The sequence below is a fragment of the Lepus europaeus genome, chromosome 2 (genome assembly GCF_033115175.1).
Source record: "Lepus europaeus isolate LE1 chromosome 2, mLepTim1.pri, whole genome shotgun sequence".
In the NCBI taxonomy this organism is placed as follows: Eukaryota; Metazoa; Chordata; class Mammalia; order Lagomorpha; family Leporidae; genus Lepus; species Lepus europaeus.
Genome location: NC_084828.1, coordinates 173,566,736 through 173,582,556, shown reverse-complemented (window position 1 = coordinate 173,582,556; position 15,821 = coordinate 173,566,736). Strand labels below are relative to the sequence as shown.

At 44.4% G+C, this 15,821-nt stretch overlaps 1 protein-coding gene across 5 annotated transcripts in view; it reads right to left on the bottom strand.

Moving 5' to 3' along the window:
* GOLGA4 (golgin A4) overlaps positions 1-15,821 on the bottom strand; it is a 126,973-nt gene that overhangs the window by 86,173 nt on the left and 24,979 nt on the right. For 3 of the 5 annotated variants that reach the window (XM_062216111.1, XM_062216092.1, XM_062216103.1), the window contains exon 3: positions 4,435-4,533. The exons of the other annotated variants lie outside the window; for them this stretch is intronic. In XM_062216111.1, the coding sequence (XP_062072095.1) occupies positions 4,435-4,533 (99 nt within the window). The remainder of the gene's footprint in view (positions 1-4,434; positions 4,534-15,821) is intronic. 5 annotated transcript variants of the gene reach the window in all.

Sequence of the window (15,821 nt, the reverse complement as noted above, 5' to 3'; positions counted from 1 at the left end):
TGACAATATCAGAAAAACTTATAATGTAAAACTTCTTCTCCCACACGGGAGTTTTTGTTTTGTTCAGTTGATAAGACAAATACCCAGGATAAGCAACATTCTACTGATTATATCATATTACCTTAGAGTTCATGGTAGTAAATAATATTCTATGATAGTCAAAATTCTTTATTGCATTCATAATATACTAAGTATCTAACTTCAATTAGAGCTAAAGAAATAGCTCATAATAAAATAACCTTCATGTTTTAAAAAAAAAAAGCATCTCACCAAATACAGTATTAGCCACTATTTTTCAGCAACTTGGTACTTAACTAGTGCATTTCTCCATACCTTAATGTCTAACCAAGAACCAATTCAATACCTGGCCTAACCTAGCCTTAAATATCAAAGGAGGGGGCCTGCGCTGTGGCACAGCGGGTTAACATGCTGGCCTGAAGTGCTGGCATCCCATACGGGTGCTGGTTCGAGACCTGGCTGCTCCACTTCCCATCCAGCTCTCTACTATGGCCTGAGAAAGCAGTAGAAGATGGCCCAAGTTCTTGGGCCTCTGCACCCGCGTGGAAGACCCAGAAGAAGTTCCTGGCTCCTGGCTTCAGATCAGTGCAGCTCTGGCTGTTGCAGCCAACTGGGGAGTGAACCATCAGATGGATGACCACTCACTCTCTCTGCCTCTCCTCTCCCTGTGTAATTCTAACTTTGAAATAAATAAATAAAATCGTAAAATATATATATATATATATATATCAAAGGAGATGGCAATGAGCTCTGCAAAAGTGTTCTCTAAATTTCTGAATGCTGATTAGCTAAAAATTATTAATTTTTAGATAGGATACATATTTTGATATTAACTTTGTATCTTTTTAAAACATATACTGAAATATTTAGAAATGAAACAGGATTTCTGAAATTTGCTTCAGATACAAAGGGGTTGAGCTGCATGTGTGGGGAAGGTACTAGTAGCATGATCAGGAAATACAGGAATGGGGCAGTAATAGACACGGCATGCCTGTGAATGAACTGCTGACATGGGGTAATGGATAAGGGGAAGGGTGGATTCTTGCACCACTTCCACTCCTATTTCCACTTTTGCAATATGTTTGAATTTTTCCTTAATGAAAAAAAAAGGTACCTTCTTTTACCTCTAAGATAAAAATTAATGAAATTTTATTAGTCTAAGAGTTTCCTGAAAGATATGCAGCAAAGAGAGCTTGGGAGAACATAGGAATTAACTTTTATCTTCCTGTTCTCTACCATTTGAAGAATTCTAAGTTATACACAAGGAATATCACTCATATTTGTATAGCATCAAAATTCTTTAACCCTAAAAATATACTGCACTAAACACTATAAAATACAAAATATATTTTACATAGGTCAACGATTCTCTTGGCCAGTCAGTATATTAGAAAAATAACACTTGCCGGCGCCACAGCTCACTAGGCTAATCCTACGTCTGCAGAGCCGGCACCCCGGGTTCTTGTCCCAGTTGCTCCTCTTCCAGTCCAGCTTTCTGCTGTGGCCCGGGAGTGCAGTGGAGGATGGCCCAAGTGCTTGGGCCCTGCACCCCACGGGAGACCAGGAGAAGCACCTGGCTCCTGGCTTTGGATTGGCGCAGCGCGCCAGCCGTAACAGCCATTTGGGGGGTGAACCAACGGAAAGAAGACCTTTCTCTCTGTCTCTCTCTCTCGCTCACTGTCTAACTCTGCCTGTCAAAAAAACAAAAAACAAAAAACAAAAAAACACTTAAATAATGGAAAAAGGAGATGAAAGGCTTCCTAAGATACCTGGATTAGGAGGAGAGTGACAAGAAGGTTTTAAGTAAATGACTCAACACATGACTGTGGTCTGTACAGAAAGCCACTCCACCATCTCTCAAGTATCATCCCACCAAATACACAGTACAACACTTGAAAACGTGCCCTCTCTGCATATGTATTCCAACATATGTACTAGGCTTTATGTCCAAATCAGGGGTGGGGAAGCTTTTTTCTGCCAAGGGTCACTTGGATTTCAGAGCATCATTCACAGGCCATACAAAATAATCAGCTTAAAAATTAGCCTGCTACAGATTTATTGAATTTTGAGTCCTGCCAGCAGTTGCAATGGCAGGGATTCCCACATGATTTCATGGGCCTTATGTGGCCTGTGGGCCCAGCGTTCCCCACCCCTGGTTTAAATAAAGGCAGGACAGCTTTACACAAAGTGTTGGCCTAATTCACCCTCTAAATCCAAACTAGGAATCTTCAGAGGCAAGAGATACTTTGTCACTACCAGTAACTCCTATTCATCTTTCCACCTGCAAAAATCCCTTTGTGAAGCCTCCTATGGCTTGCCCGGATGGAGGGCTAACACATTCCTTCCTCTGGAGCACAAGTGGACACCGACATATAGGCCTCCACTTCGATTACAATCTTCCAGAGGACAGACTCCACATTTCACATCCGTCCCCAGGGCCTAACATTTCGCTCAATAAATGCTTGTTCAATCCTCCACAGTCACTTCCTTTACCATAAGACTTCCAAAGGCTTTCTCCCAGAGAGAAGTCTGAAGAAGTAACCCAACGGATACAAACACTCCAGTCACCAGTGCTTTCTACTGGAGGAAATTCTCAGATAACGGGAAAACCCTTCCAAAGTGTGAAAACACTCTGATGGTGTATTTAACTTAGGACACACATGAACTCCTTGCCCGGGTTGTTTTCAATTACATTCTTTTCTACCTTCCAACTGTTTTGTTGATTGCTAAGCACTAAGGATACAGCAGGTTTTTGAATTTGGGGTAAAGAGTAATTCAGTTAAAAAAAAAAAAAAAAAACTGATTTAGGGGCCGGTGCTGTGGCGTAGCAGGTAAAGCAGCCAGCTGCAGTGCTGGCATCCCATATGGGGGCCGGTTCCAGTCCCGGCTGCTCCACTTCCTATCCCGCTCTTTACTGTGGCCTAGGAAAGCAGTAGAAAATGGCCCAAGTCCTTGGCCCCCTGCACCTGCATGGGAGACCCAGAAGAAGTTCCTGGCTCCTGGCTCCTGGCTTCAGATCGGCACAGCTCCGGCCATTGTGGCCAACTGGGGAGTGCACCTGTGGATGGAAGACCTCTCTCTGCTTCCTCTTCTCTCTCTGTATAACTCTTTCAAATAAATAAACAAATCTTAAAAAATAACAATAAATAAAATAACTGAATTAAGGAAAACACAAAACCTGATGAATACATTATGGAATTAGATCATCACTACAATTTTTTTTCTGATAGAAGTTACACTACAGTTTTTCCTTTGTCCCACGGGGAGATAGTTTTTATCTAAATAATTCAAAATTTTTTAAAAATTTAGAGGCAATTTTTAGTCTTCTGAAATTATTTTTTAATAGTTCTGAAGTCTCAACTTTTACATTAATAGAACAGGTACTCAATATAAATTACATTTATGAACTTATGGCAGTGGGCATAGGAGAAGCTGTTCTTTCTTGGAACAGCTTTTATCACTACTACACGAGTTGTACATATCATTTTATGTTATTAAAGTACACTGGAGAATTTTGACTGGAATTTCCAACTTTCTCAAATCAGTTTTGGAATAGTGTGGCTTTGCCCGTAGCCAGAGCCAAGACCAGATCCCTGTTTCGGCATCACTAGAAAACTCACGCTTGCCCTGATAAGTTTTTTTTCCCCTCTAAAATCAAGTTTAGAACGTAATTTAAAATCGCCATGGCCATACCCAGCCACGTCTCTTCTGGCTACATGGTTTAGATACAGAAATGTTTCCCCATTGTTTAGAAAAACCTAAATCCCAGTTCAGTCAGCAGCCAATCTAAAACCAAAAGCTATATCCTTACTGCGCCAATCTCTCTAAAGTTCAATTTGCTAAATTATGAACTTACCAGATACTCTATAGCAAAAGGTCCACTTTCCCAAAATGAAATTATATACAAGACTCAAAATTGTATGAATTCAGTCAGTTGAAAAAGAATGAGATAATTATTTTTATACAGATGTTTAATATACACAAAACTAGTAATTGCAAAATAAGATACAATTATTTGTTTTTGTAGAACCACCTAAAGTAAACTAGATTTACATAACAATGAATTTTTCCCTAAAAAACATGAGTCAGAGCTTAAAATATTCTTGACCATAGTAAAACAGAGATTTCTAGCAATGATCACCTTCCTCCAGCTAGTGAGCAGACTTAAGAGGAAACTTAGCAGAAGGTGGTCTTCAGCGCATTAGTAAGTGTTATTCTGTTGCTGTTAAACTACCAGGAAGCAGTAGCCATCAGAATTCAGCAATTCACTCTGATTTCTTAGAAGTGGGTTAGCAAAAGGACACCAAGGATGCTTTACGAGATGGTAAGTGACAAGCAACATCAGATTTGCTTCTACAATTGCCAGATTACTTTGCTTCCCCACAAAGGGAACGCAGAAAGCGGTGGAGAACTCACCACACTGTCACTCTGTGTTTTAGGCTGCCTGGGGGAATCCAAAGCAAAGATAGTGTATTCAGAGAGAAAAGCAGGCTCTGCTATCATCCCGGCTAGCAGCTGTCTCATCCAACGTAACAAGCAGAGGTACAAAAATGAACAAATGATGAAAACCAAATCGTAACAGCATGTTCTCACCACACTGCACCCTCACGACCACCACCCCAGCCACAGAACAGCATGCTGCTGGCAACAGTCAGGAATGGAGGTAAGCTGATCAGTTCAGGGTCTCAGAGCCCAACTTATAAACCATGCTCTGTGCTTAGCAGCAAGAGCGGATATTCCCAGCAGGAACGCAAGCACAGTGTCTCTGGCAATTTCTTATAAAAACTCACACCAATAACAACAATACACGAGGCACAAAGTTTCAGATACGCAAAATGAATAAGTTTTAGACGTGTTCTACACAGCACAGTTTCTATAACTAACATAATGAATATCTTACAATTTCTAGAAAGACAGAGCTTGTTAAGTGTCCTTGCCACAAATAAAATAAGAGAAATAATATCAATAGAGTGGGAGGAGCTCTGGGAGGTGATGAGTGTCTAGAGCCTGCATGGCAGTGATGGTTTCATGGGGTTACGGATTTATCCCCAAATCAAGGAGCTGTACTCATTAAGAATGTACAGCGTTTCACACATCAGTCAGACCTCAGTCAAGAATGAATTTTTAAAAGCTGCATATTAGAAAAGAACACAAAGCCTTAATATTCATAAATACTGAGTCAATCAAAAAGATAGCATGAGAATGTACACAGGGAGGGTAAAATACAAAAAACTTCAAATAATCATTTATTTGAACTTATACACAAAATTATTTTTCTCCAAAATACAAAGAGAAGAAACTTTTGAAATGGATATTTACAGTAAGTTTTAAAGACAAATTCTATCACACTAATCCTTTTGACAAAATCTCTTTTGTGCTTCAGTTTTCTTTTAGAAACTGTACATTACACATCAAATACTAACAATATGGTTAGACATACAAGAAATTATAATTAAAATGGACTTTTTGAAAGTGGAAGTTACAGGTCTTCAAGTGATAAAACTGCACAGAACTAGACACACACACACACTATAAACACATGTAAAAGTGGTGAAATCAGAACCAGCTGTGCGGATGTCACACAGCTTAGCGACGTCAAGGACCCTGTGTGGTAGTATACTATGGTCACACCCGACGGCACTGCTGGGGAAACTAAGTGGAGGTACACAGTGTCAGCGAAATGTCATCGTCTTATCTGAAGTGCCATCTTGAGCCCCTGGACACCACCCTGGCCTCTCCAGGACCCCACCAGGCTTACTGGGAGGCAGGTGACCGGATGGCCCAACCATAAGCGGCAGCCCCAGGCCCACTCTAACGGGATTCACTGTTCCATTCTCTCGCCCCCGCGAGTCTACAAAAGGCCTGTTTCCCAGTCCAGGGTCTCTTTTTCGCCCTCCCCCTCCAGCCTGTCGGGCTTCCCTGTTAATAAACCCTTTCCCTTGAAGGACCCTTATGGGGGAGAGGGACAAGAAACTAGGCCTGGGCAGATATCAGGGGCTTCTTAAGAGGTTAGATGTTCCCCAGGGTCCAGCGGGCACGTTCTCTGGGAAGGAAAAGTCTATCCCCTTTAGAGAACCTCTAGGCATGCCCAGAGCAGAGCTGCCACTCCCCCTTCGAAGAGTCTCAGTACTCTCCTCAGCATTCTCTTCAGCTGGTTCCCTCAGTACTCTCCTCAGCATTCTCTTCAGCTGGTTCCCTCAGCACTCTCCTCAGCATTCTCCGGTATGCTAATTATCCCTCTATATAACCTGTGTGAAACTGCCGCTCAGGGCTCCTCACCGCCTTAGGTGGGGGCCCGTTTGCGCAAACGTACAATAAATACCTCATGCTTTTTGCATCAACTGGTCTGGAGTCTGGATTTTTGGGCGTCCTCTCGAGCAAGTGGGCATCTCTACAACTGAGAGGTCCAACACCCTTACCCAGGTGTTTGGTGGGTTTTGTGGTGGCCTTCCACATAGGGCTTCCCCCACTCCCAAAAGTTTTTTTAGAATTTTGTTTGAATCTATAATAACCTCAAAATAAAAACCTAAAACCAAACCCTTTGAAATATTATCTTAGCCTAATAAAGAACGTATATCTAACAATAAATATCCGAAAATGCTTAAGATCAGAGACTTGGGGGCTGGTGCTGTGGCATAGCAGGTAAAGCCCACCACCTACAGTACCACCATCCTATATGGGTGCTGATTCGAGTCCCAGCTGCTCCACTTCCTATCCAGCTCTCTACTGTGGGCTGGGAAAGCAGAAGATGGCCCAAGTCCTTAGGCCTCTACACCCACATAGGAGACGTGGAAGAAGCTCCTGGTTCCTGGCTTCAGGATGGCCCAGCTCCAGCCATTGTGTCCATCTGGGGAGTGTACCAGCGTATGAAAGACTCTCTCTCTGCCTCTGCCTCTCTGTAACTCTGCCTTTCAAATAAATAACTAAATCTTTTAAAACAAGAATCAGAGACTTTTTATCTCAGTATTGTATGGATACTAACTAGAGCCTGCACTAGCTCTCCATCTGGGCCTATATTACACAGCATCATAATCACAGACAGGAGAAATGTTTTTTTGTCTTGACATGTAATAACTGACACTCCTTAGCTAGGGTTCGAGAACTGACTATATACTAAATTTTAAATGTTAGGAATAGCAGTGTAATCGTCGCCTCCAAGTTTCTACTACCCTCCAGGAAATTTGACTCTTGGGCAAACTCAGAAAGATCATCCTTGGAATGAATGTTAAATGTGGTTTAAAGAATACACAAATTCACTCTTCTTGGGTTTCCAAAGTTAATTTCTTTTTCTTTTTTTTCTATTTTTTTGACAGGCAGAGTTAGACAGTGAGAGAGAGACAGAGAGAAAGGTCTTCCTAACGTTGGTTCACTCCCCAAACGGCCACTACAGCCGGCGCTATGCCTATCCAAAGCCAGGAGCCAGGTGCTTCCTCCCGGTCTCCCATGCGGGTGCAGGTACCCAAGCACTTGGGTCATCCTCCATTGCCTTCCCGGGCCACAGCAGAGAGCTGGACTGGAAGAGGAGCAACCGGGACTAGTACCTGGCGCCCCAACCAGGACCAGAACCTGGAGTGCCAGCGCCGCAGGTGGAGGATTAGCCAAGTGAACCACAGTGCCAGCCAAATTTAATTTCTTAAACGAAGTCACTCTAATCCACCCATGTAAATAACTCAAAAATTTACAGGGAAGAGTATGTTTAAAATTTTATGAAAAAAAAAACAAAAAATTGATGCCTAGCAGAGAGAAATGTTGACCACCATTTTAAAAGATGCTGCCAAACGAAACTGACACAAAGGCCCCACCCCTACAAAAACTCAAGTGCATCAAAACTGGCTTCCACTGACAGCAACCTCAAAGCCTAAGGGGCTTTTTTCTCACCTGTTCTCATTTGCTTCAAATACTTGCGCAAGTCTCGCAAATACCACTTCTCAAACTCAGTCTCTCTCAAACTCTGCTCAAATTCTAATCCAAGTCTTCTACAGATTTACTTCCCATCTTCTATGTTCTCCTCTGAGGCCAAAGTCGACCATTCATGAAGATCATCCGGGTTGAGTGTGTGGCCCAGCAGTGAGGCCACGGGCGGAGAAGCCGTGTATCACAGTACTCAGGTTCCACCCCGGGTCTGCTGGTGACTTCACGTACCTCCAATGTGCACAGGGATGACTCAAATAGTGGAGTCCAGCAGCACTCTCTGTCTTGCAAATATTTATGATTGAAATAATAAGCAGCAGGTGTGAGCAGAAGGCCTTCACTCACTCCTGCTTGTCTCTGACTCACACAGGTGCCCCTCTCTCTGTGTGTCTGTGCTGCTGGTAGGGCTACTCAACGTTCTTTCTGAACTCCCTCATCTTCCCACTCCTAGCACCAGTCTGAGTTGCACTGTGATTGACATGTTTGTATTAAATTTTTTTCTTCATCTCTAAAATTTCTATTTAGTTCTTTTTCACATCTATTATAGTTTTGCTTTGGCTTGTTTTCCCCACAATTTTTTTTTAAAGATTTATTTATAATGCAGAGTTACAGAGAAAGAGGGAGAGACAGAGAACTTCCACCTGCTAAATGGCCACAACAGCTGGGGCTGAATCAGGCCAGGTCTTGAACAGGAAACCATATGGGATGCCAGAGTCATGTGCAGCAGCCTAACCCATTATGCTACAACACTGGCCCCAAATTTCTGTTCTTTTAATAAAGTTATTATTTATTTGTGTTACAAAAAATTTTTGTTTTAAAGTCTTTTCAAGACTGGTCTATAATATTAATTTCATCTGGGATACATTTATATCCCAATTCTTGCTTTTATTGGCTGCATTTTTAGCATTTTAGAATTTTCATTTACAGGCTCGTTTTGAGAAAAATATTACCTTTCTCATTTCTGCAACCATCCCTCCTACCCAGCCAATCTGATTCCCACGACCCAGTTTGAGTTTCCTATTCCATACAGTATGAGCATTGCCATAAACTCCACCACTAAGACAATGAGGCCTCCCTAACGACAGCAGGTACCCATCACAGGCCACAGAGAGTGCGGGGCAGCAGTTAGCAAGAGCTTTTCTCAACCTCTTTTCACCATGGTTTAAGAGCCCCCATTAGCCTCTGACTTGTAACACAAAATCCAACTCCCTAGAATCTTTTCATCCTTCTCAACCAGAATTCAAAAAGAAAATTAGGGGCCAGCGCTGTGGCACAGCAGGTGAAGCTGCCGCCAGCAATGCCATCATCCCATATGGGTGCTAGTTCATGTCGTGGCTGCTCCACTTCTGATCCTGCTCCCTACCAATGGCTTGGGAAAAGCAGCAGATGATGGCCCAAGTGTTTGGGCCCTTAGACCCACGTGGGAGACCTGGATGAAGCTCCTGGCTTCTGCCTAAGCTTTTTGGGAGTGAACCAGCAGATGGAAGATCTCTCTCTCTCTCTCTCTGGCTCTTCTCTCTGTGACTGTGACTGTGACTATGACTCTCAAATAAATAAATAGGGGCCAGTGCTGTGGCACAGCCGGTAAAGCCGCCACCTATTGTTCTGGCATCTCATATGGGTGCCAGTTCGAGACCCAGCTGCTCTACTTCTGTTCTAGCTCTCTGTTATGGCCTGGGAAAGCAGAAGATGGCCCAAGTCCTTGGGCCCATGCACCCACATGGGAGACCCTGAAGAAGCTCCTGGCTCCTGGCTTCGGATGGGCACAGCTCCAGCCATTGTGGCCATTTGGGGAACAAACCAAAGGATGGAAGACCTCTCTCTTTCTCTCTGCATCTGTCCCTCTGTAACACTCTGCCTTTCAAATAAATAAATAATCTTTTAAAAATAGATTTATACAAATAAATCAATAAGTTTTTTTTAAAAAAAAAAAAAGGAAATTGGGGCCAATGCTGTGGCATAGTGGGTAAAGCTGCCTCCTGCAGTGCTGGTATCGCATACTGGCACTGGTTCAAGCCCCAGCTGCTCCACTTCCAATCTAGCTCTCTGTTATGGCCTGGGAAAGCAGTAGAAGATGTCTCAAGTCTTCGGACCCCTGCACCCGCATAGGAGACCCGGAAGGACATCCTGGCTCCTGGCTTTGGATAATGTAGCTCCGGCTACTGCGCCCAACTGGAGAGGGAATCAGCGGATGGAAGACCTCTCCCTCCCTCCCTCCCTCCCTCCCTCTCTCTCTCTCTCTCTCTGCCTCTCTTTCTCTCTGTGTGTAACTGTTTCAAATAAATAAATAAATCTTTAAAAAAAAAAAAAAGGAAATTAAGTCCTAAAGCCTGCTCTAAGGTACCCACTACATGTAATGACTTGAGGTGTGCCCTATGCATTTAGTACAGTACTATAGAGAACTAATATCCCAGTTGAAGGTAGTTGCTTTTGCCCCAGCGGTAAGCCCTCTAGGCCCAGAGCTTCAGTCCCTCTCGGCCCCGGAAGACGCTCACTTCCTTCGTGAACCCAGATATCTCTCAATTTCTTTAAAGTTTGATTTACTCCTTCTGCGTTTTTTGTTTGTTTGTTTTAACAATGAGGGTACCTCAAGGGTAAATCATGGCATGATCTGACCAAAAGTCTTTACATGAAGATTTAGCATGGTGAGTGGCACACCACTGTCACTGATTATTGCTAATAACCAGCAGTTTTTTGTCAAGTGAAAAAGCTTCTTTGAAAGTCCTTAAGAAACTATTATTGCTTATGTTCAGATTTCTTTTTACTCACAGGCAGCAAAGTTTGACATCTATCTCTCACATATAATGATGGGCAGGGACAGGAAATAAGAGGTTTACCTATAAATCCCTCTGTCTTGAAAACAAGTAGCCCTGTTTCTATCTTCCCAGACACTGTTATACACAATGGCTACTAGCAACACTTACAATTTTGTGTCAATTAAACTAATTTCATTCTTATTCACAATTCTGTATACTTTTTAAAAGTAGCTCTATGATATACCCTGCAGAAGATACAAGAGTAAAATTGTCTACAGCAGGGGCTAGCATTGGTACAGTGGGTTAAGCCACCACCTGGGGTGCCAGCATCCTGTATGAGCACCAGTTCACATCCTGACTGTTCCACTTCCAAGACAGATCCCTGCTGGTGGCCTAGGAAAAGCAGTGGAAGATGGCCCAAGTGTTTGGGCCCCTGCACTCATGTGGGAGACCCAGATGAAGTTTCTGACTTCAGCCTAGCCCAGCCCTAGCCACTGCAGGCATTTGGGGAGTGAACCATCAGATAAAAGACCCCTCTCCCTCTCTCTCTCTGTAACTCTGCCTCTCAAATAAATAAAATAGACCTATAAGAAAAAGAAAAAAGAAAACTGATATCCTGAAAACTATAAAATAATTTTTTTTTAATTTTTTTTTTTTTTGACAGGCAGAGTGGACAGCGAGAGAGAGAGAGACAGAGAGAAAGGTCCTCCCTTGCCGTTGGTTCACCCTCCAATGGCCGCCGCGGTAGCGCGCTGCGGCCGGCGCACCGCGCTGTTCCGATGGCAGGAGCCAGGTGCTTATCCTGGTCTCCCATGGGGTGCAGAGCCCAAGCACTTGGGCCATCCTCCACTGCACTCCCTGGCCACAGCAGAGAGCTGGCCTGGAAGAGGGGCAACCGGGACAGGATCGGTGCCCCGACCGGGACTAGAACCCGGTGTGCCGGCGCCGCAAGGCGGAGGATTAGCCTGTTGAGCCACGGCGCCGGCCTATAAAATAATTTTTAATAAATTAAAGAACTCAACAGAGAGGAAGAAGACAGCAAGCTTCCCAATTAATTGTACTAAAGACAGCACAAACAGAAAAGTATAAACCACTCTCCTTAAAAACACAGTTGAGAGAAATATAAATAACCATCCAAGCAGGTGCAGCAGATTAGTATAGACGCATTGTGACCAGAAAAGAGTTGATTTAAGGAATATCAGGATGGCTAATTACATAACCCATGACCTATATCTCTAGATCAAAAATAAGTATTTATAAGAACTGAATAAATGCCAAAGGGCAAATTAACAGGTCTTTTACCTTCATTAACTGACAGCGAATAGGTAGTTTACTCGGTAACTTCTGCTGAAGTAAATGCCTATCAGCTTTGAAAGTCAATTCATTAGGGGAAAAATTAACTCCAAAGTTAGGAAGGAATGTTTCTCATCCATCACTTGAAGATACTTCTTAGTAATCCCTAAAGGATACTGGATTTAAAAGTCCTAAAACAGGGAGCCGGCGCTGTGGCGCAGTGGGTTAAAGCCCTGGCCTGAAGCGCCAGCATCCCATATGGGCGCCGGTTCAAGACCCAGCTGCTCCTCTTCCGATCCGGCTCTCTGCTGTGGCCTAGGAAAGCAGTGGAGGATGGCCTAAGTCCGTGGGTCCCTGCACCTGCGTGGAAGACCCAGAAGAAGCTCCTGGCTCCAGATCCGCACAGCTCCGGCTGTTGCGGCCATCTGGGGAGTGAACCAACAGATGGAAGACCTCTCACTCTCACTCTGCCTCTCCTCTCTCTATGCAACTCTGACTTTCAAATAAATAAAATAAATCTTAAAAAAAAAAGTTCTAAAACAGAATAAATATCTAAAATGTGCTTTAGAGGGGCTGGTGCCTGCAACACTGGCATTCCATGAAGTGTGCTGACTTGATTCCCAGGTGCTCCACTTTCCAATCCAGCTCCCTGTTAATGACCTGTGAAAGCAGCAGAAGACAGCACAATGACTTGGGCCTCTGCACCCATTTGAGACAGGATTGAAGCTTCTGACTCCTAGCTTTGGCCTGCGCAGCCCCAGTGCTATCACAGCCACTTGGGAAGTGAACCAGCGATGAAAGATCTCTCTCTCTCTTTCTGTCTCCCTTTCTCTCTGTAACTCTGCCTTTTAAATAAATAAATGTCTTTTAAAAAAATAATAAAATGTGCTTAAGAAGTATCAAAAACTGAGAGCATCAGGAATCTCTTAGTGCAAACTAACCTAATAATACAAGAGACAAAACAGCATATCATTTCTGCAAAGTAAGAATAAAAAAGAAAAAGTGGGTCAGCGCTGTGGCTCACTAGGCTAATCTTCCACCTGCGGCACCAGCACTCCAGGTTCTAGTCCCAGTTGGGGCGCCAGATTCTGTCCCGGCTGCCCCTCTTCCAGTCCAGCTCTCTGCTATGGCCCGGGAAGGCAGTGGAGGATGGCCCAAGTGCTTGAGCCCTGCACCCCATGGGAGACCAGGAGGAAGCACCTGGCTTCTGGCTTTGGATTGGTGCAGCGCCGGCCATTTGGGGAGTGGACCAACGGAAGGAAACTTTTCTCTCTCTCTCTCTCACTGTCTCTAACTCTGCCTGTCAAAAAAAGAAAAAAAAGTGTCATCTTTTCTGAGGTGTGGGAGAGCACCTGGACTGTAATTCTCCTGCTTCAGGGTTTCCTTCCCTACAATGTCACTCCTGACACAGTTGAGTGCCTGTGCTATCCAACCACTCCCCTCCCGCACACACGGAAAGCATGTTCCTGTTCTGTATGACAGCTATCTTCTGTATGTTTGACTCACAAATTACAAGTATTTTCCTATCTCACAAGAGCCTTGTGAAAGCATATTCACATCACACTGTTAGAGAGGAGGAAGCCGAGACTGCAAAATTGAGGAAGTTGCCAAAAGCCACAAACCAAATGGGGGATGAAATCCTACAATCCTCCCACTGCCCTGGACTGTCCCTCTGCACACAGGAAAGCAACACCGCCTATGACACGCATGAACAGAGTCCATCATTACCTAGAATTATTTCCATGCTTCTTTTTAACACATGCTCCCCCACTCCCACCCCACCCACCCCCAGCAAAGGATACGACACTGAGCTCTGGAATTTAACTTAAAAAACGGGACGGGTGCTGGGCCTAGTTGTTGAGACACTGGTCAGGACACCTGTGTCTCCCTCTGGAGCACCAGGTTGATGCCTAGCCTGCGCCTTACTTCAGCTTCCTGCCCATGCAGAACCTGAGAGGTGTAAGTGCTGGCTCACGTGATTGGGTCCTGCCACCCACACGGAGCACCGGGACTGAGTGTCCAACTCCAGACGTCAGCCCGGCCCAGCCCCAACCATTGCAAGCATTTGGGAAGGGAACAGCAGACTGAGTTAGGAGTGGGGGTGTTCTCTCTCTACCCTCCTCCCTCCTTCCCTCTCATAGAGATGAAAAGATATATAGAAAATGCTTAACATACGAGTCCAGGATAATGAGGACACACCTACGATGGCCCCTAATCCATGAGGAAATGTCAGAAAGAGACCAAACCAGAGAGCAGGATTGGAGGAAAAGTAGATGCTCCAGGAAGACAAAGACGAGTAACAGCTCCAGGACTCGAGTCCACGTAATGGTCCATCTGTTTCTCTTTCCCTCACAGAGGAACCTATGTGCAGTTAAACTGAGCAACCCTCCACTTTTCAACAGCTATCCCCGGGCCGACACTGTGGCATACCGGGTAAATTCAGCCACCACCTGCAGTGCCGGCATCCCACATGGGCACTGGTTCGTGTCGTGGCTGCTCCACTTCCGACCCGGCTCCCTGCTAATGGCCTGGGAAAGCAGCAGAAGATGGTCCAAGTGATGTGGGACGGCTCAGATAGGTAATTTTAAGTTCAGCAGCTGGAAGCCGCACCGCCTTCACTTTGTGTTGTCATGCTCATCTACCTGTCAATCAGGGGACCCCTTTCCAGGAAGTACCTCCTCTTACCTGGAACATGGGGGTGGTGCCATGTAAACACGTCCATTTTCCCAAGCGCATAAAAAGCTGGGGAGAACAAAGGTGTGCTCTCTCCTCCGCTGGACTCAGGACAAGCACAGCAGGGTATGGTAATTCCACTTCTTTGGCCCCATTCTCCCTAAATGAAGCTCTAATGAGCCTCTGTATTTTTCTCATTTTGTAAATAAAGTTTATTACACTGAATGCCCTGTTTGAGCCTATATTTAGAATTCTTCTCTAAGTAAAAGGCAAGAACCTAGAAAATTAATTTAGGCCCAAAACTCATCCCATAACACAAGTACTTGGGCCTCTGCACTCATGTGGGAGACCCAGAAGAAGCTCCTGGCTTCAGATCGGCCCAGCTCTGGCTGTTGTGGCCACCTAGGGAGTGAACCAGACAATGGAAGATCTCTCAATCTTGATCTCTCTCTCGACCTCTCTGTCTCTCTCTGAAACTCTACCTTTCAAATAAAATAAATAAATCTTTAAAAACAAATAGCTGTCCCAAATTAACAGCTTAGTGAGCGCCTACTGTCTGCAAGGCACCATGCAGCAAATACTGGGAGTCCTGTAACAGCAGCACAGAAAGTTACTATTCCCTTTGTACAACGGAGAAAAACTGAATTGTTGAGAAGTTAATTTTTGAGGCCTGGAGCTTTGGTGGAGCAGGTAAAGCCACCACCTGCAGTGCCGGCATCCCATATGGGTTCCAGTTCGAGTCCTGGTGGCTCCACTTCCAATCCAGCTCTCCGCTATGGCCTGGGAGTACAGTTGAAGATGGCCCAAGTGCTTGGGCCCCTGCACTCATGTGGGAGACCAGGATGTAGCTCCCGGTTCCTGGCTTCAGCCTGGCCCACTCCTGGTCTTTGCAGCCATTTGGGGAGTTAAACAACAGATGGAAGATCTCTCTCTCTCTCTCTCTCTCGCTCTCGCTCTCGCTCTCACTCTGCCTTTCAAATAAATAAAATAAATCTAAAAAAAAAAAGGCAATAGTAACAACAAGTTATTTTAAGGGTTTCAACAATATTGTATGCAATCAAATATACAATAATACTAATCAACATACTGAGTATAAGAACAATTCTGGGGCCAGTGCTGTGGCGCAGTTGGTTAATCCTCCGCCTGCGGCACCGGCATCCCATATGGGCA